This window comes from Panthera tigris, chromosome F3 (genome assembly GCF_018350195.1).
Source record: "Panthera tigris isolate Pti1 chromosome F3, P.tigris_Pti1_mat1.1, whole genome shotgun sequence".
Taxonomy (NCBI): domain Eukaryota; kingdom Metazoa; phylum Chordata; class Mammalia; order Carnivora; family Felidae; genus Panthera; species Panthera tigris.
Window position 1 is genome coordinate 63,642,259 of NC_056678.1, and position 23,395 is coordinate 63,665,653.

At 50.1% G+C, this 23,395-nt stretch overlaps 2 protein-coding genes across 4 annotated transcripts; both read right to left on the minus strand.

The window, feature by feature from the left end:
- Positions 1-1,993: 1,993 nt before the first annotated feature.
- Positions 1,994-7,098, minus strand: FCRLB (Fc receptor like B). Of its 3 annotated transcripts, none has more exons than XM_042976117.1 (6): positions 6,891-7,094; positions 6,549-6,569; positions 5,946-6,200; positions 4,416-4,682; positions 3,542-3,728; positions 1,994-2,695 (listed from the first exon to the last, which is right to left on the minus strand). In XM_042976117.1, the coding sequence occupies exons 1-6, from the start codon at positions 7,036-7,038 to the stop codon at positions 2,002-2,004; spliced, it is 1,572 nt and encodes a 523-aa protein (XP_042832051.1). In that variant the 5' UTR covers positions 7,039-7,094; the 3' UTR covers positions 1,994-2,001. The 3 variants fall into 3 exon arrangements, with proteins under 3 accessions (XP_042832051.1, XP_042832049.1, XP_042832050.1); XM_042976115.1 differs by having other exon boundaries at positions 2,188-2,695; positions 3,542-3,820; positions 6,891-7,091; XM_042976116.1 differs by having other exon boundaries at positions 2,359-2,695; positions 3,542-3,687; positions 6,891-7,098.
- A 5,398-nt stretch (positions 7,099-12,496) lies between these two features.
- FCRLA (Fc receptor like A) lies at positions 12,497-22,010 on the minus strand. Its single transcript, XM_007093023.3, has 6 exons — positions 21,882-22,010; positions 19,018-19,065; positions 18,610-18,762; positions 17,573-17,839; positions 16,715-16,999; positions 12,497-15,851 (listed from the first exon to the last, which is right to left on the minus strand). Exons 1-6 carry the CDS (start codon positions 21,958-21,960, stop codon positions 15,559-15,561), a joined length of 1,125 nt encoding a protein of 374 aa, XP_007093085.2. The 5' UTR covers positions 21,961-22,010; the 3' UTR covers positions 12,497-15,558.
- Between the last annotated feature and the right edge of the window lie 1,385 nt (positions 22,011-23,395).

Sequence of the window (23,395 nt, forward strand, 5' to 3'; positions counted from 1 at the left end):
CGGGGGAAGTCGTGCTGGGAGGAGAGTTCTGAGAAGAGATAGCCTGTTTTAGAAAGCTGGAAGTCAGAGCCCCAAGACTCTTGTAAACCAGAACCCAGTACCGGATTTAGGGGCCGGGACATATCTTCTCAGAAATAAGCAAGTGTCCACTGAGATCAGTTTGAGTGTTTCTTCACTTCTAATTTTAAATTGGCATCTCCACCACTAAGGCTCATGGATGCTTTCAGTAAAGAATGTTTTCAAAGACGCATCGCCAATGTCCAACAGGCTGGAGGACTTCTTAACAAGACTTTCACGTTCTGGTGCCCTTTTACTTCTTTATGTTCGTCTCCTGCCACCTTGCCCCTAAAATTCACCTCCCCGCACGGAAACACACACACTTCTCCAACCACTCTCAATGCTTTGCAGTTCTACAAACACACTCGGGCCTTTCAAATCTCCATGCCTTTCCTTCCCCAGCCTACACACCCACTCTCACTCTTTTTCCCATCTCCACTTGCATTCTTACTCTTCTTAAAGATTCAGCTTCCTTCTCTGGATTTCCATTGTGTTTCAGAGAGCACTTACCGCATTGCATTGGAACTTACGCGTGAGCCTGCCTGCCTCTCTCCCTGTATAATTTCAGTGACTTTGTAACAATACGGTGAAGAATAATACTAAGAAGAATATGAGGAAGCATGTTGGTTAATCACTCAAAAAGAAAGGAGAAGTTGGGTTGTGGCAAGGTCAAGTAGAAATAAGAGATGGGAGGGTAGAGTTGTTACCGGTCCTTAACCTTTGTCGGTGCCCCTTAAATGTTGTGAGGCATGAACTCAATGACCTTCTGGGAAGAAGTCACATCAGCCCTGCAGAGAACAAATGACTCTAGCAGGCAGGTGAAGGACTCAGGAAATAAGACTTATAGTGAACATATCCCTGAGATGATCATGTGGTCTCTTGCTTTCTTCCTTCAAGTAACATAAAATCACCGTGCAGGGCGGGATCTGGATCTGGTCATGTGTGTCTAGATGTGTTAGGGTTGGAGCAGCTCTTAGGGGAGTTAAAAAAAAATGCTAAAAACTAAAATTCTGCATTTTTAAGGATTTGTCTTGAACTTCCTCCAAAGAAATTTCTGGATGGTAGATTTACCATCTGGATGGTAAATAGTACCACTTGTTTAAGTTATGGCTAAACCGAGCATGGCCTGCCTGCTGCTACCAAAGTCCATCAGTCTGTCCAGCTATACTGGGGCAGGGGGAGCATCTGGGTGAGTCTCATAGAACTCTGACCCTTATAGCCTGGAATGAGGGCCACACAAGTACCATTCCCTGTAAAACCAAACAGAATTGGAGCACCTGGGTGGCTCAGTTAAGCATCTGACTGCCACCCAAGTCATGATCTCATGGTTGGTGAGTTCGAGCCCCGCCTCTGCGCTGTGCTGACAGCTCGGAGCCTGGAGCCTGCTTTGGATTCTGTGTCTGCCACTTTCTCTGTTCTTCCCTTCCTCATGTTCTGTCTCTCTGTCTGTCTCTCAAAAATAAGTAAACATTAAGACTAAATAGGTTCTGGGACTTTGGGGTATACACTCGTCAGAAATGGGACTGAAAGCCTTTTTTAAAATCAACCTTAAAAATTCATTATGAATAATTACAAGTTGACCCTAGAAGGTTCCAAAGGGCTCATTACCTCAATGACCTTAAGTACCAAAATAATATTGCTTGTGCTGAAATACGCAGGGGGTGGGCATGTATGAAAAGCTGAGGGTGGGGGCACCTGGGTGGCTCAATCGGTTAAGCGTCGGACTTCGGCTCAGGTCATGATCTCTCAGTCTGTGAGTTCAAGGCCCGCGTCGGGCTCTGTGCTGACAACTCAGAGCCTGGAGGCTGCTTCAGATTCTGTGTCTCCTTCTCTCTCTGCCCCTCCCCAACTTGCACTCTGTCTATGTCTCTCAAAAAATAAATAAATGTTAAAAAAAAAAAAAAGACTTTTTTTTTTTTAAAGAAAAGCTAAGTGTGGCCTAATTCACTTCCAAGCATCAACTCCGGGGTAGAGAGTAACAGGAGGGAGGTCTTGAGAGGGGAAGGAAGAGCTCAGAGGACTGGAGTGTGAGGAGAACGGCTCAAACATGCTCCGTGACACGGAAATGGTCAGCCACCACACTTTATGGCGCTTCTTGGAAACTACCGCCAAAGGACCGCAGGCCAGCAGAGGTGGCTTGGCGAGGTCTCTGCGGGTGACAAGCGGGAGAGGCTGCAGGTGAAGGAGCCCGGGGAGGGGACAGTGGCGCCCCGGCGCCCTCAGCTCTCCACGACGGCGGTCGCCTGCGTTGCCGGGCTCACAGCCAAGTGGGAAGTGGGGGGCCCGGGGGTGTCCCCGTGCTCTGGGAAGGCCTGTGGCTCCTTGAGTTCCAGCACCACCCGGCTCAGGAGGCCTTTGAGCAGCTGCATTTCCCGGAGCAGAAGGTCCACGTCGGGTTTCAGGGCTCCGGCGGCCGGTGGCTCCCAGGGCGTCGGCGGGGCGCAGGCCGGGGGCCCAGCAGTGGGGGCTCTGCCCGCGGGGAACCGCAGCCCCGGAGAGGTGATGTTCGGGACGGAGGTGACCGGAGCGGCCGATCGGGACACAGGGGGCTTTCTGAAGGAAAGCGGCTGGTTGCCGGGCGCCAAGGCTGCGGCCTGTGGGACTGGGGCGGTGGTGGACGCCGAGTCCGGGGCGGCACCTGCGAACGCAACACACGAGAACCGCGCGGCTGCTCTCACCCTCCCGCGGCCTGGGCGCTCGCGTGGGCACGCGGGGTACGCGGGCCGGAGGGGAGTAAGGAGGGACGGCGTGGAGTGGAGGGAAGGGGGGGGCGTTGAGGAAGGCAGAGTGGATGGAGCGGAGAGGACGAAGGGAGGGTAGCAGTGAGGAGGGTGGAGAGGATGGGGTGAAGAGGAGGGAGGGAGGGGAGGGGAGGGATGGGGAGGCGGGGAAGGGGACGAGCGGAAGAGGAGGGAGGGAGGGGAGGACTAGGAAGGGGAGGGGGTGCGGGGGAGGGGACAGGGAGGAGGGGAGGGATGGGGAGGAGAGGGGGGATGCGGGGGGCAGGGATGGGGACGGGGTGGAGAGGAGGGAGGTAGGAGATGCTGCGCAGAGAACAGAAGAGAGGGGGAGTAGTGAGGAGGGGAAGGAGGTGGAGAGGAGGGAGGGAGGGGAGGAGTAAGGAGGGCAGAGGGGGTGAGGTGGAGAAGAAGAAGAGGGGTAGAGAGGAGGGGTAGAGAGGAGGGGTGGGGAGGACGCAGAGGGTAGGGTGGAGAGAAGGGAGGGGAGGAGTGAGGAAGACGGGGTAGGGATGGGGAGGAGAGGAGGGGGGAAGGGAAGGGGTGAGAAGGGCGGGGGGGGGGTACTGGGGTGGGAAGTGAGGAAGAGAGGGGAGCAGTGAAGAGGAGGGGTGAGGTGGAGAGGAGGGAGGGCGAGAACGGCGAGCTGGAGGGGTGGGGTGGCTCGAGGGAGACTCGGGGCGCGGAGGCGGCGGCGGGGCTGCGGGCCCGGGGTGGGGGGCCTCCCCGGGGGTGCGGTCACTCACCGCGCCCGGGGAGCTGCAGCCAAGGGCTGCGTTTCCGGACGCTCCGCGTGGCGGTGGCGGCCTCGCACCAGTACGATTCGAGCTCCTCGACCTCGGGCTCGGGGACCGTGTACTCGGCGCCCCAGTCGAAGCGGCGCACGGGGCGGCTGTACTTGTAGAAGGCGAACTGCAGCGGCGTGTCGCGCTTCTGCGGGTGCAGGCGGGTGTCGCAGCGCACCGCCACCCCGCCGCGGGCCTCCGCCCGGCCGGTCACCCTGAGCACCGGCGCCGGGAACAGCTCTGCAGAGAGGGGTTCCAGGGGCTGAGCGTGCACGGCGGGCCGGCGCAGGGGCCCCAGGGGACGAGGTCCCCGCGTCCGCGGCCCCGCGACCCCTCTGTGCTTCGGGTTTCCCGCGAGCGCTCCTCGCGGACGCGGAGAAGGGGTGGGAGGAGGCTGGGTGCGCGCCGAGGAGGGAGGAAGCCTCCCGAAGGGCGGGGCAGGGGGCTCGAGGGACGGGGAAAGCTTGCAAGGGGGCAGGACCCGGCCAGACGCTTCCTGTCACATCCCGATGACCTCCAGTTGGGGTCCCGCGGCCTAGAGGGGTGGCTGCGCCTTCTGCCTGGGGCTGTGGACTGAGCCGCCGCCTATATGGAGTCCCCACCCCGAGTGAGAAGCCAGAGCGCGCTGCAGGGGAGTGACACCCGCCCCCGCGCAGGCTGTGCCTCGGTGTCGCCTTCACTGCGCAGGGGAGGAGAGGCGAGAGCGTGCGTGGCCGGCGGGAGAAATCCGCTGCGTGGCAGCTACCTGACCCCCGCCCTCCCTGCCCGCCCGGTGCCCGTCCCCGAATTTCCCGGGACTCGCTCGCCTCCCTCCTGGGCCCCAGGTGTCCCCCACCTTGCACGGTCACGGCCACCTTGGCGGAGAACATGGGCGCGCTCTCCACCGGGATGCGCATGGTGCCCGAGCACTGGTAGCGGCCGCTGTCGCTGGCGCGCGCCTGTGGCACCGTGTAGTTGGCGCTGGAGTGGAAGTAGCGCACCGCCTTGCCGTCGTGGTAGTAGTGAAGCTTATACACCACCTTGTCGTACCAGCCGCGGCAGCGCATGACCAGCGGCTCGCCCTCGAACACCGCGGCGTAGGGCACTTGCAGGATCAGCCAGTCTACGACAGTCCCCACAGACAGGCCTGACTCCGAGAGAACTCCAGCCCTGGGAGTCTCCCTTCTTCTCCGCCTCCCCGCCGCCCTCCCCGCAAGGTTGCTCTCCTCGGCCTCGCCAGCTCCCTCCCTGCTCCAGAAGCAGCCGGCGCCCGAGAAGACTCCCCCCCACCCCCGCCCCCACCCCCAGACACACCCGTTTTAGTTGAGACCTGCTTGTCCCCTAGATCTGGGTTTAGACGTTACCCCAACCCCCGCAGAACAGTCTTCGGTACCTCCCACCCTACCCTGTATTTATGGGTCACCGTCACCATCATCACCATCACAGCTAATGCTTATGCAGCCCTAACATGTTCTGGATGCCATTTTAGGAGTTTTACGTTGAGAAAGAATTCTGGAGTAACAGCCACAGTCCCTATGCTCCTCTATTCCACAGGCAGTAATCACCTTCTCTCGTGGCCAGTATTTTGTATTACCAACTTCCAAAACAGAGTATGGACATGAAATGTATGTAAATGCTAAGTAATGATATTTGACTTCTGAATACAAGTTGTGGCCCGTCGAGCTAAGGGGACATAATACTCCCTACAAAATAGCCAATCCCCTGCCCTAAAGAAGGGATTATTGCTATTTTCTCATCCTGCTTCGGAAACCCTTTACTGTATCCCCAGGAAGTCAGCCTCCGAATTGGCCCCTATGCGCACACGGGCACGTCCACAATAAGCTTTCAAGCGCTTGGTTCAACTGCTGCTTCTGCCGCCCCCTTAACAAGTCATCTTTAAGTCATCTTTCGTTTCTCGTCCGCGCAACAGCCAAAGGCACAGATACAATTATTTGCCTGCTGGGAAGCACAGAGAAGCACCGCCTTGCTCAGCCGGGAGTGATTCTCCCAGCTGCACGAAGCCTACATGGGACTGTCACTTTCCGGGCTTGGCTCTGCCCTTTCCCTGGCTGAGCCCTCCCCCGAAGCTCCCCGTCCAGTATTACAGGTCCTCAGAGCCTCTCCCCTTCTGAGCTAGTCCCAGAAACAAACACAAATGTTTATTTGCCTCCCACTGCGGCAGAGGGGTGCGGGGACCTTTGGGGCCAGGCAAGCCTTACCACGCGTCTCACGTCTTAGCGCCAGGCAGGGCCCTGCCTGCTCCAAAGGCTCCAGACAGCCCCCATTTCCTGCCCCAATGGGAGTGGCCCAGTGTCCCCTCCCATAGGAGGGCCAGTACGGCCAGAGGAGATGTGCGCAGTCCCTGCCCTCGTGTTCAAACACTCACCATTGGAAACAGACAGGTGGATGGGGTCACTGACGGGCGCCCCCCGGGTCTGGCATCGATACACCCCTGGTGTCTGCACCTCGATGCTCTTCTTGTGAGAGGGCAGAAGCAGGTGGCCCAAATACCAGAGAGTGCTGATGGGCCGAAGCTCCAGGAGCGGAGGGTGGTACCCATCACATCGCAGGGTCACCCGCTCCCCCTTGAAGATTGTGGTCCAGGGCGGGTGTAGAGACAATACGGGCTTCTCCAGAGTAGCTGGGGAGGGATGCGGGAGGGGGCAAGGTGGAAAAGAGAATCAAGATGAGGTGCCCAAAATGTGGTCTGGGGTTGGCAAATCTGAGAAAACTCCAGCTCCCAGGACCCAACCCGCGTTACTAAAGCAGTCCGATTGTGGAGACACCACGCTGGGTTACACACTGCCAGTCCCTTGATCTGTAGCCATTTCTCGGTGCTTGGAGGCAAACTGAGTCACAGGGACTGAGGAGGCGTGGGAAGCGACACTGTCCCACGGCCGCCAGGAAGTGGGGAGTACCCAGGGAGCTCCCTTAGGGGGATTGGTGTGGCGGGTGTAGAAAATTGGGCTCAGGGATGTGGAGGACTCACCAGCTTGCCCACCGCTTGGAACTGCGACACAGGAATTGAAGAAGAAGAAGAAAAAGAACGTTGGAGGTGAGAGGAAAGCAAGGGCCCTCTTGACCGTAGGAAACCCCCCATGGGTCTCAAGACCTGTTTTGCTTCTGCTTTTAGTTTCCCCAGCCCCGAGAAAGCCCCCTCCTCTTTATCCTCCCGAAATAGACAATGAACTGTTGTTTGGAGTAGAGGAATATTCCCCAACACACACACACACACACACACACACACACGCGCGCGCACACACACACCTTGGCCCATACCCTCCCCCACAGCCAAAGTGCTTGGGTCGCTGCTGACGCACTGAGGACTCACCCAGGAGCAGTAGGGCCGTCAAAGACCACATGACGGACCTGCCTGCTGAACGGTGCAGGTGCCCTGGCGTAGGGTGGGGGAGGAGGGAGAGAAGGTGGCCAGTGCTGCCGCCTGAGTCCTGGGAGGCATTGCGGCTTCGCTCACCCATTCCTGATTCCTGAAGATGGCAGACTGGAGACAGCGGGACGTGGGCTGGGTCAGCGCAGCCCTCCGGTGTCCCAGGCACCAGGCGCTGTCCCACCTGCCAGCCCTACAGCCACGGCACATCTCAGGCCAGCGCCAGCCTCTGTAGAGAAGGCGTGCTGAGCAGAACCCATGCTGTCTGCTGCCCGAGGAAGCCACAGAGAACCCCAGGCGGTGGCAGGCGACCCTGCCACCTTCGGGCTCCCGTTGACACCCCCCTCCCACTCTCTCTCCTCCCCACCTTCCAGCTGGCCCTGTAAGCCTCAGTTGAGGAAATACCTCTTCATGTCCTCAGGGTCTACCCAGGGCCTTTATGATGCTGGCTCCCTGGTGACAAACATCGTTGTGAGGCCTAGTGAGGTTGACATCGGGTTCCCTGCACCCAGAGCTCACAGCTGCCCACAGATGAATGGATGGAAATGTGTGATTCGCCAACCACCTTCTGTGTCGCTGTCTTCCGAAGTTCCAGTTATGAATAGAAATGGGGGGAGGGGGTGGCGCCTGGGTGGCTCAGTCAGGGAAGCATCCGACTTCCTCTCAGGTCACGATCTCACGGTTCATGGGTTCGAGCCCCGCGTGGGGCTCTGTGCTGACAGCTCAGAGCCTGGAGCCTGCTTCGGATTCTGTGTCTCCCTCTCCCTCGGTCCCTCCTCCACCCCACTCTGTCTCTCTCTCAAAAATAAATACACATTAAAAACATTTTTTTTAATTAAAAAAAAAAGAAATATGGGGTGCCTAGGTGGCTCAATCAGTTAAGCAGCCAACTCTGGATCTTGGCTCAGGTCATGATCTCACGATTTGTGAGTTCGAGCCCTGTGTCAGGCTCTGCACTGAGTGTGGGGTTACTTGGGATTCTCTCTCTCCCTCTCTCTCTCTGTCCCTACCCCACTCATGCTCTCTCACTCTCTCAAAATGAGTAAATAAACTTAAAAAAAAAAAAAGAATAGAAATGCAGTGTGTTTCCCCTTCTTCCTCCCTTCTGGAAAACTTAAACCCTCAGAAATGCGAAAATTCTTTACTACCCACCCCAGTGATCTCGCCCTATGGCACCTCCACTCACTTGTGCCTTCTTTCCTTCTAACCATGCCTACACGCCTCCCCCAACCATTCCCCTGTTCCGGGACTCCTTACCTGTGTCCCCTGTTCCGGGACTCCTTACCTGTGGCAGAGAAGTCACCACATCAGCCCCTCGGAAGCTTCTCAGGTCCAACCTCCCAGCTCTACTTCTCGAGCTTTCCGAGCTATGTGATCATACCCTGGGCAAATGGGCACCTGAATTCTCATGTAAATACTTAATGAAGTTTCCAACCTGATTGTATGTCTCTTTGGACTGTCTCCTGTCCTCACCTGTAGTGCACTGGGGCACCTCCCTCTTCTGGAGCTCTGGCAGGAAGGAAAAGGATTGTCAGATGCTGTCACCTCTTAAACACAGTCTCTCCCCTCTTGCTGGCTGACGGCCGGCCTAAGCTCCGGTCTGAGAATTCCCTCAAGTTTCTATTAAGGTGTCAGTTTTTGTTAAAAATGCAAATGCCTCTTAGGGAAATGTGATTGGCCATTTAAGTTTTGATGGCCACTTTAGATCCTGTATGAGAGCAGGTTTTGATAAAAGACAGGTAGTCATATGGGTCTGAAAAAGAGGGAGGAACCTGATACAGGCTCAGGGGTGAGGGAGGGAGAGAAGAATTCGATACTGGGAACAGAGATTATAAACTGCCTGCTTTAGGGGTGCCCCGGCTAGACAAGGCTCCCAAACACCCTGCCTGACTCCTCCTCTAGGGCCAGTGTGGGCCTCACCACATCCTGACTCAGGGGTCTGACTTCTGCACCAGGCCACCGCCCCCGTGGTCAGAATGTAATGCACCTGTCAGCTGTCCTTGCTCTCTGCAAGCAGCCTCTCTTGGGGCTTCTTATCACTCAGAACACAGATCTCAGCCTCTTTACCAGATTCCACAAGAAACCTGATCAACCCACATATTCATGAGCCGTATCTTCTCCCTGAAAATCTCTAGACCTATCCATACGGTGCCCATCACACACTGCTCAGAATTGGACTTGGAGAATCTCCCACCCAACATTTCGTTTTTGTTGTGGTTCATTTATTTATTTTGAGAGAGAGAAAGAGAGAGACAGTGCATGCGGGAGAGGGGCAGAGAGAGAGAGGGAGAGAGAAAGAATCCCAAGGAGCCTCCCCACTGTCAGTGCAGAGCCCGATGCAGGGCTCAAACTCATGAACCTAACCGTGAGATCCTGACCGGAGCCGAGGTCAAGAGTCGGAAATCAAGAGTCAGACGCTTAACAACCGACTGAGCCACCTGGGGGCCCCCAACATTTGGTTACGGTAGGCTTTTTTTTTTTTTTTTTTTGCATTTTCCCCAACTTGGATCTTTTTCTCCATGCCAGACTTTCCCCTGCAGAATTTCCAATTCTTCACCCCTTTGCTATATGGAGATATGTAGCAATTATCATTTTGTTACCTGAGCAATTCTTTGGAGCTTATCATGACCTAATTTCTGGGCAGGATATGCCACCTTCTGATAAGAATTCTGATGACTAAAATGCTTTCAGTGATGATGATGACAAGGCTGCCGTTACTGACAGTAAGGGCACCAGCCCGCCCTCAGGGAGCACTGGAGGGTGAGCATCCTGTCTGCGGCCGACACCATATTACTGACACACTTCATCCTCGCAAGGGGCCTTTCAGAAAGGATTATTATTACCTCTATTCACACGACCCTTTTCTCCTCCCCACGCGCATCCATTCATGCATATGTTTATCTGTGAGAAATATCTCGTTATTGATTTACATAAATGGTATTGTGTTTTAGGTGTTATTTTCTCTTATTTTTAAACGGTTTATTATTTATTTTGGAGAAAGAGAGAGTGCGAGCAGGGGGAGGGGCAGAGAGAGAGAGGGAGAATCTCCAGCAGGATCTGCACTGTCCGTGCAGAACCCAACGTGGGGTTCGAAGTCACAAAACCGAGAGATCGTGACCTGAGTCGAAATCAAGAGTCCGCAGCTTATCCGTCTGAGACACCCGGGTGCCCCATTCGAAGCAGGCTGTGCAGTGACAGCAGAGAGCCCCACACGGGGCTGAACTCAGGAACCAGGAGATCATGTCGGGTGCTTAACTCACTGAGCCACCCAGCCACCCCCCCCACCCCCATTTTCTCTTTTAGAACAAAAGTCAGAGTTAAGAGAAATTTACCCCAACCACCATTTCCACCCCGCCCCCTCCCCACCCCCCTGCATCTATGATTGAACTGGGAAATCTCATCTTTTCGTCTCTGGCCCTTGGACTGGGATTTACATCATAAGCTCTCTTGGTTCTCAGGCCTTTGGATTAGGACTGAATTATACTTTCCTGCGTCTCCAGCTTGCAGATGCCAGGTCATGGGACTTCTCAGCCTCCATGATCTCGCGAACTGATTCCTCGTCCTCATTCTCTCTCTCTCTCTCTCTCTCTCTCTTTCCTAGCCTCTGACAGCCACCATTCTACTTGCTGCTTCTACGAGTTTGACGATTTCAGATTCCACACATAATGAGATCACACACGATTTGTCTTTCTGTCTCTGGCTTATTTCACTTAGCCTAACGTCTTCCAAGTTCATCCATGTTGTTGGGAGTGGCGGGATTTTTTTTAAGGCTGGATACTATTCCATTGTGGGCGTGTGTATGTGTGTGTGTGAGTGTGTGTGAGCATGTACACATACACACATAAATCTCACACTTTCTTCATCCGTTCGTCTTTCGATACACACTGAGCACTATTTAGGTTGTTTCCATGCTTTGGCTATTGTGAGAAGGGCTGCATTGAACACAGAAGAGCAGATATCTCTTTGAGATACGGATTCTACTTCCTTTACACATATACCCGGAAGTGGGGTTCCTGTTCGTAGGGAATATTTTTAATTTTTTTTTTTTAATTTTTAAAAATTTAAAAATTTTTACTTTTTTTTGAAGAACCCCACTGTTTTCCATAGTGGCTGCACCAGTTTACATTCCCACCAGCAGTGCCCAGGGCTCTCTTCCCTCTACGTGCTCATCAATACTTGTTACTTCTTGTCTTTTTTGTTGTTGTCTTGAGAGAGAGAGAGAAAGAGAGCAAGAGAGTGAGCGCATGGGCGCAAGCAGGAGAGAGGGGAAGAGAGAGAATCTTTTTTTTTAATTTTTAAAAAATGTTTATGCATTTATTTTGAGAGAGAGAGAGAGAAGGGAGGGGCAGAGAGGAAGGGAGAGAGAGAATTCCGAGCAGGCTCTGTGACGTTAGCACAGAGCCCCACATGGAGCTCGAACCCATGAATCATGAGATCATGACCTCAGCTGAAGTCGGACACTCAACCGACTGAGCCACTCAGGCGCCTCTTAACTTTTTTTTTTTAATATCCATTTAGTTTTGAGAGAGAGAGAGAGACAGAGACAGAGCATGAGTGGGGGAGGGGCAGAGAGAGAGAGGGAGACACAGAATCCAAAGCGGGCTCCAGGCTCCGAGCTGTCGGCACAGAGCCCGACATGGGGCTCGAACCCACGAACCGTGAGATCATGACCTGAGCCGAAGTCGGACGCTCAACCAACTAGCCTTCCAGGTGCTCCGAGAGAGAATCTTAAGCAGGCTCCATGCTCATCACGGAGCCCAACAGATTGATCCCACGACACTGGGATCATGAGCCCAAATCAAGAGTCAGTAGCTCAACCAACTGAAACACCCAGACAGACACCCCCCTTCTTGTCTTTTTGATAGTGGCCATTCTAACAGGTGCGAGGGGATATCTCCTAGTGGGTTAGATTTGCATTTCTCTGGTGACCGGTGATGTTGAGCACCTCTTCAGATACCTGATGGCCATTTGTAGGTTTTATTTTGAGAAGTGTCTATTCAAGTCCTTTGCCCATTTTTAAATCAAGTTATTTGGTTTTTTGCTATTTAGTTGTATGAGTTCTTTATATATTTTGGATGTGAATGCCTTACGAGATACGTGGTTTGCAAATATTTTCTCCTACTTCAGAGGTTCCCCTTTCACTCTGTTTACTGTTTCCTGTGCAGAGGCTGTTGTTTTTTTCCCACAGATGTATAAAGGAATAAAGGAACATATAGTGTGATCAACTTAGACTTTACAAACTTCAAGGGAACTCTTTTTTTTTAAGTTTATTTATTTATTTTGAGAAAGAGAGAGAGAGAGAGAGAGAGAAACCCAACGTGGGGCTCAACATGGAGTGCGAGATTATGACCGGAGCCCAAATCAAGAGTCGGTCACTTAACCAACTGAGCCATCCAGGTGCCCCAAGTAAATTCTTCTTTGAGAGCAGAGATCATGTTAAATTTATATTCTTTTCCCCTATATAGCGGCTTCTTTTTTTTTTCTAAGAGCACAATACTCTGTACATAAATGTTAGATTAAGTGAAGTTTCTTCAGTACTGCAAAAAAAAAAAAAAATGAGCTAGTTTGTCTGACTTGATTGAGTCTGGGGAAAATGTATGAAACATATATAGTCATGACTTTAAGGTCAACAAAGGTTCACCAAATCCAGCAATACCGAGGGTACGTGGGACAGTCTTTAATAGGGTGGTATGGTTCCTTGAGGAGCGATAAAGGAAGGAACAACTCCACATTGTAGGAGGTAAACTTGGCTTCTTATCACCTCTAAGAAAAGCTAAAGGGAGAAAACACATAGGAATTTGAAGATATGTACGGAGAGATATATATTTAAAGGAGACTTAAATTTCTACTCAGAAGATTTTTTAAATCACTAATAATTTGTATTTACCTATGCATTTCTCCCTCATGATCTCCCCAGTCAACCCCTCAAAGGTAACTATCCTGATCTTGGTATTTCCATTTTCATGCCTTTTTAAAAGGTTTATCCTACATATATGTGAATGCCTGAACAATATATTCTTTTGTTTTACTTGTTCTTAAGCTTTGTATAAAGGGCATCACACTGTGTGGTATCTTCTGGGACTTGTTTTTTTCACTCAAAGTTATATCCCCAATATTTTTTATGTTGCTTCATTTTAACTATGGTTTGTTAACTTTTACTGTCGTACTGTATTCCATTCTGTGAAAGTTGCACAATTTGTCCATTTTTCTGTTGGTGGACAACTGAATTGATTCCAAAATTTTGCTTTTACTATCTGTAAGAATTATGAACGTTATTATACCTGTCTTCTGATACACATATGCTGAAATCTATTTGGGGCATATACACCCAGGCATTGGATTCTGGGTTATAGTATATGCAAGTATTCAATTTTCCAGGATAATGGAGGTGCTTGTTACCTAGTGTTGATTCCAGAGGCAGCATCTAGCATGGCCGCATTGGGACCTCTGTGGGTTACAGAACCCTAAACTGCACTGGCCATAACCCAGACCCAGTGTAACAATTCCTCTTTTCCACCCCCTCCCAAACTCCCCAGGCTAGAAGGGCAGATGGAGACAGGTAAGAGCCCCTCGCCCCCATCCTTTCAGCTCTTGTCTTGCCTTCCTCATCCCTGATGATAGGAGATCCTCTCCCCGAGGCTTCCAACTTCCAAGTAGGCTGGGTCCCCTGGGCAGAGTCTGGAGATTTTTCTGATGCCAGACAAACCACTCATTCCCATCTTCTTCAAGATATATTCCCTTGTGCTGGTTCAACTCAATTCAACTAAACAGAATTTTAGAGCTTAACTATGCCTCATTAAACTAGACAGCAAAGAATCAATGAAGAACAAAGAGCTCCAGGAGCTCTCAAAGAGCTCACCCTCCAATGAATAGAAATAATAAGGAGAATAACAAATTCAAATGCAGCGTGATGACAGAGGTGCACATAGACCCACGGTTGAGGAGCATGACACCCATCTCAGCCAGCTGTATCCATTTCTTCCTTCTCTGATCTCTAATAGCTCTTATTATCTGTACGTGAATCTCTTGTTTAGCATGAGAGCTTGCAGGATGCATTCATGAAAATGATACCATTAGCTGAGATAAACTCCAAGTAGGATGGTTATAACATAGTATCTTTGGAGGTACATCCAGCACCGTCCTTTGGCAATTGAACTTCCCTGTTTTCAAAGCCACCAAAGTCATGGAATATCTCTGTTCATCATTTCTTGCAACTCCCATTCACAGTTGTGAGTTGATCCTCCCACTGCAAAGATGTTTATGGGCTTTTACCAATTCCCAATTGCCTCCTGATCCTTCACCCTGAAGGTGTTAAGAACCACCAGAGAACATGAATTTTAGAGTACGAAGAACCACCATAAAACGTGTATTTAAGAACCACCACAAAACTCAAGTTTTAATATCCAGCACGATTCTATTCCTTTGTTTCTTTGTGGCATGTCTGGAGAGATCACAAATCATTATGGGTCAAAACTGCACAGAATAAATGGCACAAAGAAAGAATAGAGCAGATAACATCGTACCACATGATTTAGGATAACATGGGAAAATGCGTGCTGGCTGAGGTCATTGTTAAATGGTGTGCTAACCCACCGACCAAAGGTTATCGTAAAAGCTGTCAAGCTATCTTTCATTGGCTGTGAATGCACAGTAGCAGTCCAAATGTAGAAAAAAAAAGTCTTATTATGGTACCAAAATAGACATATGTATTTTTTTAAAGAAAAACATTTCAGACACAAGTGTATTAAAACCCATAATTACTGTTCTGGCAATGTTATGCTCAATCACATATTTCTGAGTCCAGTAGGATCCTGCAGGAAATTTTCCAATACCCTGCTTTAATTGTTTGATGGGAAAGGGTATTACTGCTTCTCTATCCCAAAGTCTAAACCCTCTACAGGCAGGGACACTATCTTATGAGTATACTTAACAGAGAACAAACTTTGGTATGTGGTAGAGGCCAACAAAATACCAGCATATAATCAATATTTGCTGAACGATGCTGGAGGGGGGCAGCCAGCAAAGAGGTAAAGTCCCACCCCAGAGCCTAACACCTAGCTTCCACTAGGTTGAAGTTTCTCAATCTCAGCACTACTGACATTTTGAGCCAGATAATCCTTTGCTGTGGGGGCTTGTCCAGTGTGTGTTACCTGATGTGTAGCAGTGTCCTTGGCTTCTACTCACTAGATGCCAGTAGCACCCCCGCCCCTCCGCAATGTGAAGACCAAAAATGTCTCCAGACATTGCCAAATATCCCCTTGGTTGGGGGTCGGGGTTGCCTCCGATTGAGATCGCTGCACTAAATCCATATCATTGATTTTCTTTCAATCACCAGATTCTGGTCTGGGCAGCAGAAGGCAACTCCTGGTTTAGAGACAACAGGATTATGTTGTCACATTGTGAGAGAATACACAATTCTAGTTAGACTCCAATGATCGCCTTGTGCAAATTTACATCTACTCATCTGTCTCTGTTACTCTACCGTAACACTGGGCAATTTGTGAAGTTATTTGTGGGTATTATGTGTATGTATAGGACAGGAAGAGGAAAGATAGAAAAAGTTGAGTTTATCGGGAGTAGTTGGGCAAAACTGCGAGTGGATTGTTTACTCCTATTTGGCATGACTCTTTGTGGTCTCAAGCTTCAGGTGGCCAGATAAGTCCCTCAGCTCCATGACCAGGTGACCGAGGAGAACTCTCATATCCTGCATTTGTTTGAGAAGAATGCCCATCTGGTGATTCAGATGGGGGTCTGGCACCCGCAGAGGAGAGGAGAAGCCTGGATTCTTAGAAGGAGTGGACAGTGGAGGGTGAGGTCCAGGTGACTCGGTTGGAGTAGATTCTGGAACGGTCGATTTCTGAGGAGCTGGACTCAAGGTGGGGGCTGCAGTAGAGCTGGAGGGTCCTGCATTATGGGGTAGGAGGCACATGTAAGAGTGAAGTCTGGCTTTGTCCCTAGACTCATATTCATGGTCAATCTTTTGTTTTCTGAAAGTGGCTTTCTTGTTTTGTGTGGGGGGGGGCAGGGGGAGGGAGATCTAATGACAACAGAGGTTTGAGGACCCCCTCATGGTCAAAGTTTGAATCTGACACTTGGCTACCTCAGTTTGAAACTCTTCAGTGATGAGGCATCAACATTACGGGCACATGCATATTAGCCTACTCTCAGAACGTAATTCCCTACAGCATGGATGTGGTACCTGGTCCTAGGTCAACCTCTTCACTATATGTGACCTTAGTGCAACTCTTCATCTTTGTGCCAGCCTTCAGTGTTTTGAGGACACCTCTGCTGGCTGCTTGGGTCACATCCTCTTCAAGATGAACATCTTCCACCCCTCCCCATTATTTTTCTTACGACGTGGCTTTAAGCCCAGTCATTGCCCTCGTTACCTCCTCTGGGTATATTATATCAGGCCAAATGCAACCTTCTTAATTGGGGGTCCCAGAACTGAACACAAACCCCAGACGACCTCATCTTCATTCTAGATACTATGTTCCTGCTGATGCCCAGAGTTCAGGTAGGGAGCACAAGGCCTCTGAGGCAGCAGCTGTGGAGCTGGCTCAGGTCTTGGTTTGGTGAAGTGTGCACCATGGTGTGAGGGAGAAGTTCCCTGTCTGTGCTCTCTTCCATCTCTGGAAGACTCTGGATTATTGCTCCTGCCTCCTCTGTGTCCTTTCTTAACCTGTTCACACCAAACGCTGGCCCATGGGTCCAGTCTTCCTTTCCCTCACTTTTCACAAAGGCCAGACAAATACCTACTAACTTACCCTGCACCCGGATCTCCAGCTTGGAGCTCTGTTTCCAAACTTGGTTGTCCTCAGTGGCTGCTTCACACCAGTAGGACCCAGAGTGTGCCTCTGAAGCTCTGGGGATCTGGAATTCTGAGGAGAGACCCCTGCCGCGCACTGTCCTGCCGTCCTTGTAGAAGGAGAAGAAGAGGCGGGCAGTTGACCTATGCAGGGGCAGCTTTGTCTGACAGCTCAGGGTCACTGGACCCCCCTCTTGGGGCTCAGCTGAGGGGGCGGCTCTGAGAAGTGGGGTTGGAAACAGTTCTGGAGGAGAGATGGGGGAAAGAAGCACTCAGCCATCTTGCATTCATGCTAGACAAAGAACGAATACAGCAGATAACATTGTACCGCGTGATTTAGGATAACATGGCAGAATGCGTGCTGGCTGAGGTCATTATTAAATGCTGTGCTAACCTACACGCCAAAGGTTATTGTACACAAAGAACCCCGTCACGTGTTCCTCTCCCTATTTCCATCAGCAATGAGCATTCTTAGAAAAGCTCCATTTGAACATTTGGAATCTTCTCTCTCTTCAAGTAGATGAGATTAGAAAAGACCCAGAGGTGGGCAAATCCGACAATGGTCCAGATGCCCAAACAGCGAACACTGGGGAACATGGATCTGTAGGATAGAGCTGCAGAAAGTGGGCGGAGCTTGGAGAGTGCTGGATGACTTGCGAACATAATGTTGAGATGATGCCCCTCCTGACACCTAACAGGTTGCATTTGCCTGTTCCTTAGCCTCCAGTGATCTCGCCACATCCAATGAAAGACAGTCTTGGTCCCTCTGTGTCTCCATACCTGCCTCTGCTACAATATCATTCCCTCCAGGTCTCACCTTGGACCTTGATAGCCACGGAAGATGCTGTTTCTTGTCTCCCAGGACCAGGGCTCCTGAAGATCCCACTGCAGTGATAGTGCCCGCTGTCAGTCTGTTGTACCACGGCGATGGAGAATTCCTTATTAGGTCCAGGGGGTCCCAGAGCTGAGCCATCTCGGTAGAAGGTGATCTGGGTCAGTGGCCAGTCTTGCCAGGCCTGGCAGCGTAGAATTAGTGGGTCTCCTTCAAATATAGGGCTGACTGGACCTTGGAGAATCAGCCAGTCTGCGACCCAAAGCAAGAGCTGAGTGTGACCCCCTGCCTTCCTTGGGATTTCCCCCAGTGCTGCCCACACAGACCGCCCCCCGACCCCGTCTAAAATTTCTCAGGGACCCAACCCCTGGTTGGGATTGTGGAACAACTTCTCTAGGAGCTAAGACTGAGGAAACCCTCACTTTTGTGGGCTGAATATGGGGAAGAAGGTAGAGTAGTCTCCCCTTAACCACAGTTTGGCTTTCCATACTCAACTGCAGTCCAGAAGCAAATGATTGTCCTTCTGACATGTCATCAGAAGGTCAATAGTAGCCTAACGCTATATCACAATGCTCATGTCATTCACTCTCTTCATCTCATCACATAGGCGCTTTATCATCTCACATCATCACGAGAAGAATGAGTATTAGTACTATAAGATATTTTGAGAGAGGGAGAAGCCACATTCACATAACTCTTATCACAGTATATTGTTATAACTATTCTATATTATTAGCTATTGTTGTTAATCTCTTATTGGTCCCTTACTGTGCCTAGTTTACACTTTATCACAGGTATGTATGTATAGAGAAAACATAGTATGTTTAGGTACTATCCCCAGTTCCAGGGACCCACTGGGGGTTTGGGGACATATCTCCCATGGATAAAGGCGAGGGGCTACTCTATCCCATCCCATGGCCAATTTCCTGGGGGCACCCTCCTGAGTGGGCCGTCAGGCTGAAAGGACAGGGTTGGAAAATGGGAGAAAGAACAGGCCTGCACTGTCCCTCCTAAGACCTCACCGTAGGACACAATCAGATGGAAGGGTTCACTGAAAGTGTAGCCTTTGAACTGGAAGTCAACTTCCCTTGGGCTCGTCAAGTCCTCCTCAGTATCGCAGCTGCTGTCCTGGGTGCTGACAGGTCCTTCACACTGCAGTGTCTCAAAACTGGCAGCTGGGGAGAGCGTGGTTTGAGACCAGAAAACAATGCCGTGACTTGGAAGAAGAAGACAGAAAACTGCCTTCCACAAGGAGCCCTCCCTCTCTGGGGGAATCATCCTCTTCACAGTGATAAGGGGGAGACGCCAAAACCCATATGTGTCTCTTGACCCATACTTCTGACTTGATTCACTGGCTTCCAGGTGCTCTTAGTGAACGGACTGTGGTTTGGGGAAGAGGGTGGGGAGGGGATGGAGGCATGTGAACTCACCAGCAGGACATCCAGCCGCTGGTGCATGAAACCAGAAGCCAAAGACAACTATGACCCCAGAGCAGGCAGATGCAAGACAAAAGGGAAAGGGAGATGGTCAGATTTTGACACTTACTGGGTGCCGGACACTGCTGGGCACTTTTACACATTATTTTACTTAATCTTCGCAAGATTTGTAGGTATGTGATTTCACTCTCATTTTATAACTCAAAAAGAAATAAGCTTAGAATAGTTAACTAACTTATTCAAAATTTCGAAAAAGAGAATGGAGCAAGAAAGTAAGGTATACCTGAGTCCAAAATCAGTGTTCTTTTTACTTCACTGTTTAGACTTGATCTACTGCAATCCTCGGACCTTCCTTGGGGGGGTGGGGTTCTTCCATATTTTCATTTTCTTAACATTCCCCTGGCTCTTCATCCTTGAATATATCATCTACCCAAGAGCTTTCAATACCTAGCTGTGTCTCCTTCTTCCTTGCTCTTCCTTTTGGGAGAGCTCTCCCATCTCTACCTTGATGTCCTCTGGACTTGAACTTTCCACGGCAACTCTAGAGCTCTCCCTATGTCCTTCTCTCTATCCCAAGCCTCTCCTCCCAGGCTGTACTGGTGACTATGGAACAATTCTTTCTTTACTTTCAGGTTAACACAGTTAAGGATTTCTCACTGCATCTCTTCAACCATGGTTGACTCAGGCAAAGTAAATTCCATTTTCCCCATGTTCACGACTGCTTCTTGTCCCTTAATCCCTGTCCCCTTCTTCTGCCTCCACGGCCGTTCACATATATTCAAGTCTTCAATCTGTTCTTTCCTGACCCACTTGCCTTTGCTCTCTTCCACTCCCAGAGTCCCAGTACTCTTCTTTGACCCTGTAACTTCTCCTAGCAAGGCCCTCTCCACTTCCTAATTCTCATTACACCGGTACCAGGTGTTTTCTTTAGCTCCGCTCTCAGGTCCCTTCACCACCCTGATGCTCCCTTTTTCAGTTCCTCTGCTGTCACTCAACTGGACTCTGCCGCCATTCCTTTTTGAAAATGAACTTGTGGGCTGCCAGGCACTTTCACTCAAAAAACTGTGGTAGGTATTCGTCTCATTTTATGCATAAGAAAATGGAATTCAGAGATACAAAAAGTGAATTTTCCAAGGCGACATAGAGCTAGTAAGAACAGCTTGAAACCAGAGTGTCTGGAGTTCTCGCCATAAGGCCGGCGTTGTATCGTCATATGGTCACCCAGTCCTGTTTCTATGAGTTTAATAAAATGATTCAACAAAATTGTTGTGCAGGGACAGTGTAGATGTTAAAAATTCAAGCATGAACACGACAAGGTTAAAAAACAAAACCAATAAAGCATTGTCCCTATCTACAAATAACTCAGTTTGGTGGAAGGCACAGGCACATGAAGAGATTCTTTCAGCATGAGGAGGAAATTAATGACAAAGAGATATGACAGGCAGCAACTGGGGCAGAAAGGAGGGTTCAAAGAAGGTTCCCTGGTGAAGATGTCACCTCGGCTGAATCTTTAGGGATACCAGGAAGTTTGTGAGTGAAGGGAAGAGACCATTTCAGGCAGTAAGTAAAGCTTGGAGATAGGTAAGAGTCCAGTGTGTGAATGAATTAATATAAGCAGGTTGGGGTTTATTACAGCATAATTTACAGGGCTCACAGGTAAGGGTAGAGGCTGAAGAGGTGAAATGGGGGCCGGCAATGGTGGGCCTTGTGTGCATTGGTTGCAGAGTGCAAAATCCATTTTAAGGACACAAGGCTGAGACACAGGGATTACTTAGGAAGTTATTGGACTATCTAAAATCAGAAATGATGACGGCTTGTCCTAGGATACTATTAGTTCTGTTTCAAGGAAGGCACTGGCTCTAAGAACAGTTTAGAAGGTTCATTTTGCCAAACTTGCTGATGGATCCTATGCAGGGGACGGAGAGGAAGTGTCTAAGTTAGCTCCCCAATTTTTGGCCTGGATGTCTGGGCGGATGCCATGAGCCAAGGTCAGAAATAGCGAAAGACGCAATCAGGAGAGGCGGGAGCCAAGAAAACAGGCGAGTTTGGCTCTGGTCATATTGTGCTGAGATGCCTGTGAAACATGCAGGTAGATACGTCTCGTGCAAAATTTGATCTTGGACTGAAACTCAGAAGCACAATTAGGGGTGGAGATCGGGCTGTGGACTCTTAAATAGATAGCTGTAGTGGTAAAAAGTATAGAGATAAATGAGCTCACTAAGGAGATTGTGCAAAGAGAGAGAGGAGTAGGGTGGCAGGAATGCAACCGTAGAAAACACCAGTCTATAAGGGGAAGAGAGGAGAAGACACCAAAGGGACAAAGACAGATACATGGAGTACAAGGAGAAAATGGCGAGTGGAACCCAGCTGAGTAGAGAATGCCAAGAAAGAATAAGTGACCAACACTGCCCAATGCGGCAGAGAAGTCCAGCAGGATAAGAACTAAAAAATGGAAAATGGTGCAGTCAACACAGAAGTCACTGCACCCTGGGCAAAGCTGATTCCAGTGGAAGCCAGACTGGGAGCACTGAGGCATGAGTGAGTGAAAAGTGAGGAAGTGGAGAAAGCAAGTGCAAACTACTCTTTCAAGAAATCTTTGAGAAGAAGAAGGAAAAGAATTGAGAGGGTAGCTAAATAGAGAGCATCATAGTCAAGGGGACTTTTAGAATGGGAAAGGCTTGCAGATTTTTATATTCAGAAAGGGCCATTCAAGCCAGCACACCGGACTTTGTAACGTCTATCCTTCATGTCCCACCTGAACATTGCTTCTTTGGGCCAAAGTCAGTCCATGTTTCTTTCCCTTGATCCAAGTCAGGCATATCTCTGTTCCCACACCAGCATTCAAACATTTCACTTACCCAGCAGCATCGGGCCTGCCCAGAGCATAGTAGGAGAAAAGTGGAAGGCCCCAGCCATGCAGACACAGCCCAGCTTCATGGTGACTGTGTTTAGGTCTCCTGCAGCCTCTAACGCACTGATTTTCTTCAACATGAAACCTCTCAAATTAGAAAAGAGGAAGTTAATCTAACTGTCTCATCTCCTTGCATCTGGGGTCTATTTTCAACTTTGTGATTGGCTTTCATCATTCAGATTCAGCTAGGTTGGCTCCAGGATCATTTACAACCAAAGGGTTATGGATGAAATAGTAACACTCTCAGTTGTTCAAGAATTCCCCCATAGAGCTCAAGACCTTCCAAAGCACCTAACTGTCTGATCTCCTTTTGGCCTTTGTGGCACTCTGGCAAGGGTCAGTGCACTAACCCTTCATCTCACTAGTGAAACAACAGGCAAGAAGCAGGAAATTGCTTGAAGGCAACACAGACATTCACTGGGAAAGCAATGATGAGAATTCACATGTCCTGCCCTATCCTGCCGCAAGCCTTACATGTTTCTAGTGACCAGAGTGACAGAGCAGGAAGATCAGTAATGGCACCCAATCAGATATCAGGTTAGTCCCTTGTAGGCTCCAACCATCCAAAGCCCACACAGATTTGTGCACAAATTTCTCTAGTCTCATGTCTCTGCTGGCTTTTTCTGTGGCACGATTAAAGCTGGATATTCAGGGGCACTTGGGTGGCTGAGTCGGTTGAGCGTCTGACTTCAGCTCAGGTCACGATCTCACAGCTTGTGAGTTCGAGCCCCGCGTCGGGCTCTGGGCTGACAGCTCGGAGTTTGGTGCCTGCTTCGGATTCTGTGTCCCCCTCTCTCTCTGCCCCTCCCCTGCTCATGCTCTGTCTCTCTCTCTCTCTCTGTGTCAAAAATAAATAAGCATTAAAAAAATTTTTTTTAACTGAATATGTTAGGAATATCCTAACTCAGGAAATCTGAGTATGAAGCAGAGAGAGCCCCCTGGGAAAGAGGAGAGGAAAGAAGGACATTGACTTCTAGAAGACACAGCAGTAAGCCCAGGGCTCAGGCCCAGGGCCAAAGCTTGAGCCACTGATCCTGAGGAAATCAGAGATAGGAGGCATCTGATAGCCTGAGAAACCTAAGGAGACGCAGGAATAAGGGCGATAGGGAGGCCCTAGCATCTCTCTTCAGCTCCAGGTGGCCTTATGGGAACCGTTGTCCTTGCCTCCGAATGTTTGCTGTTTGTTCAAGGCCTACTTAATGGCAGGGCCCAGGCCTCTGGTCACAGGGACCGCATTCCTCACCCCTCCCCAGCATAACACCCACGTTGAGATGAAACAAATCATCAGAAATGGGAGAACGCAGTCCTGCTTGAAGTCAGAGGGAGGGCCAGCGTGCCCCTTCAGCTGTGCAAAAACCACAGATCAGAGCAGACCTGTTGGCAACACGGCCATGAGAGAACGGATACTTCTCAATCTAAAATAAGCATTTAGAATAGATTTTCCATTTTCTGAGAGACATG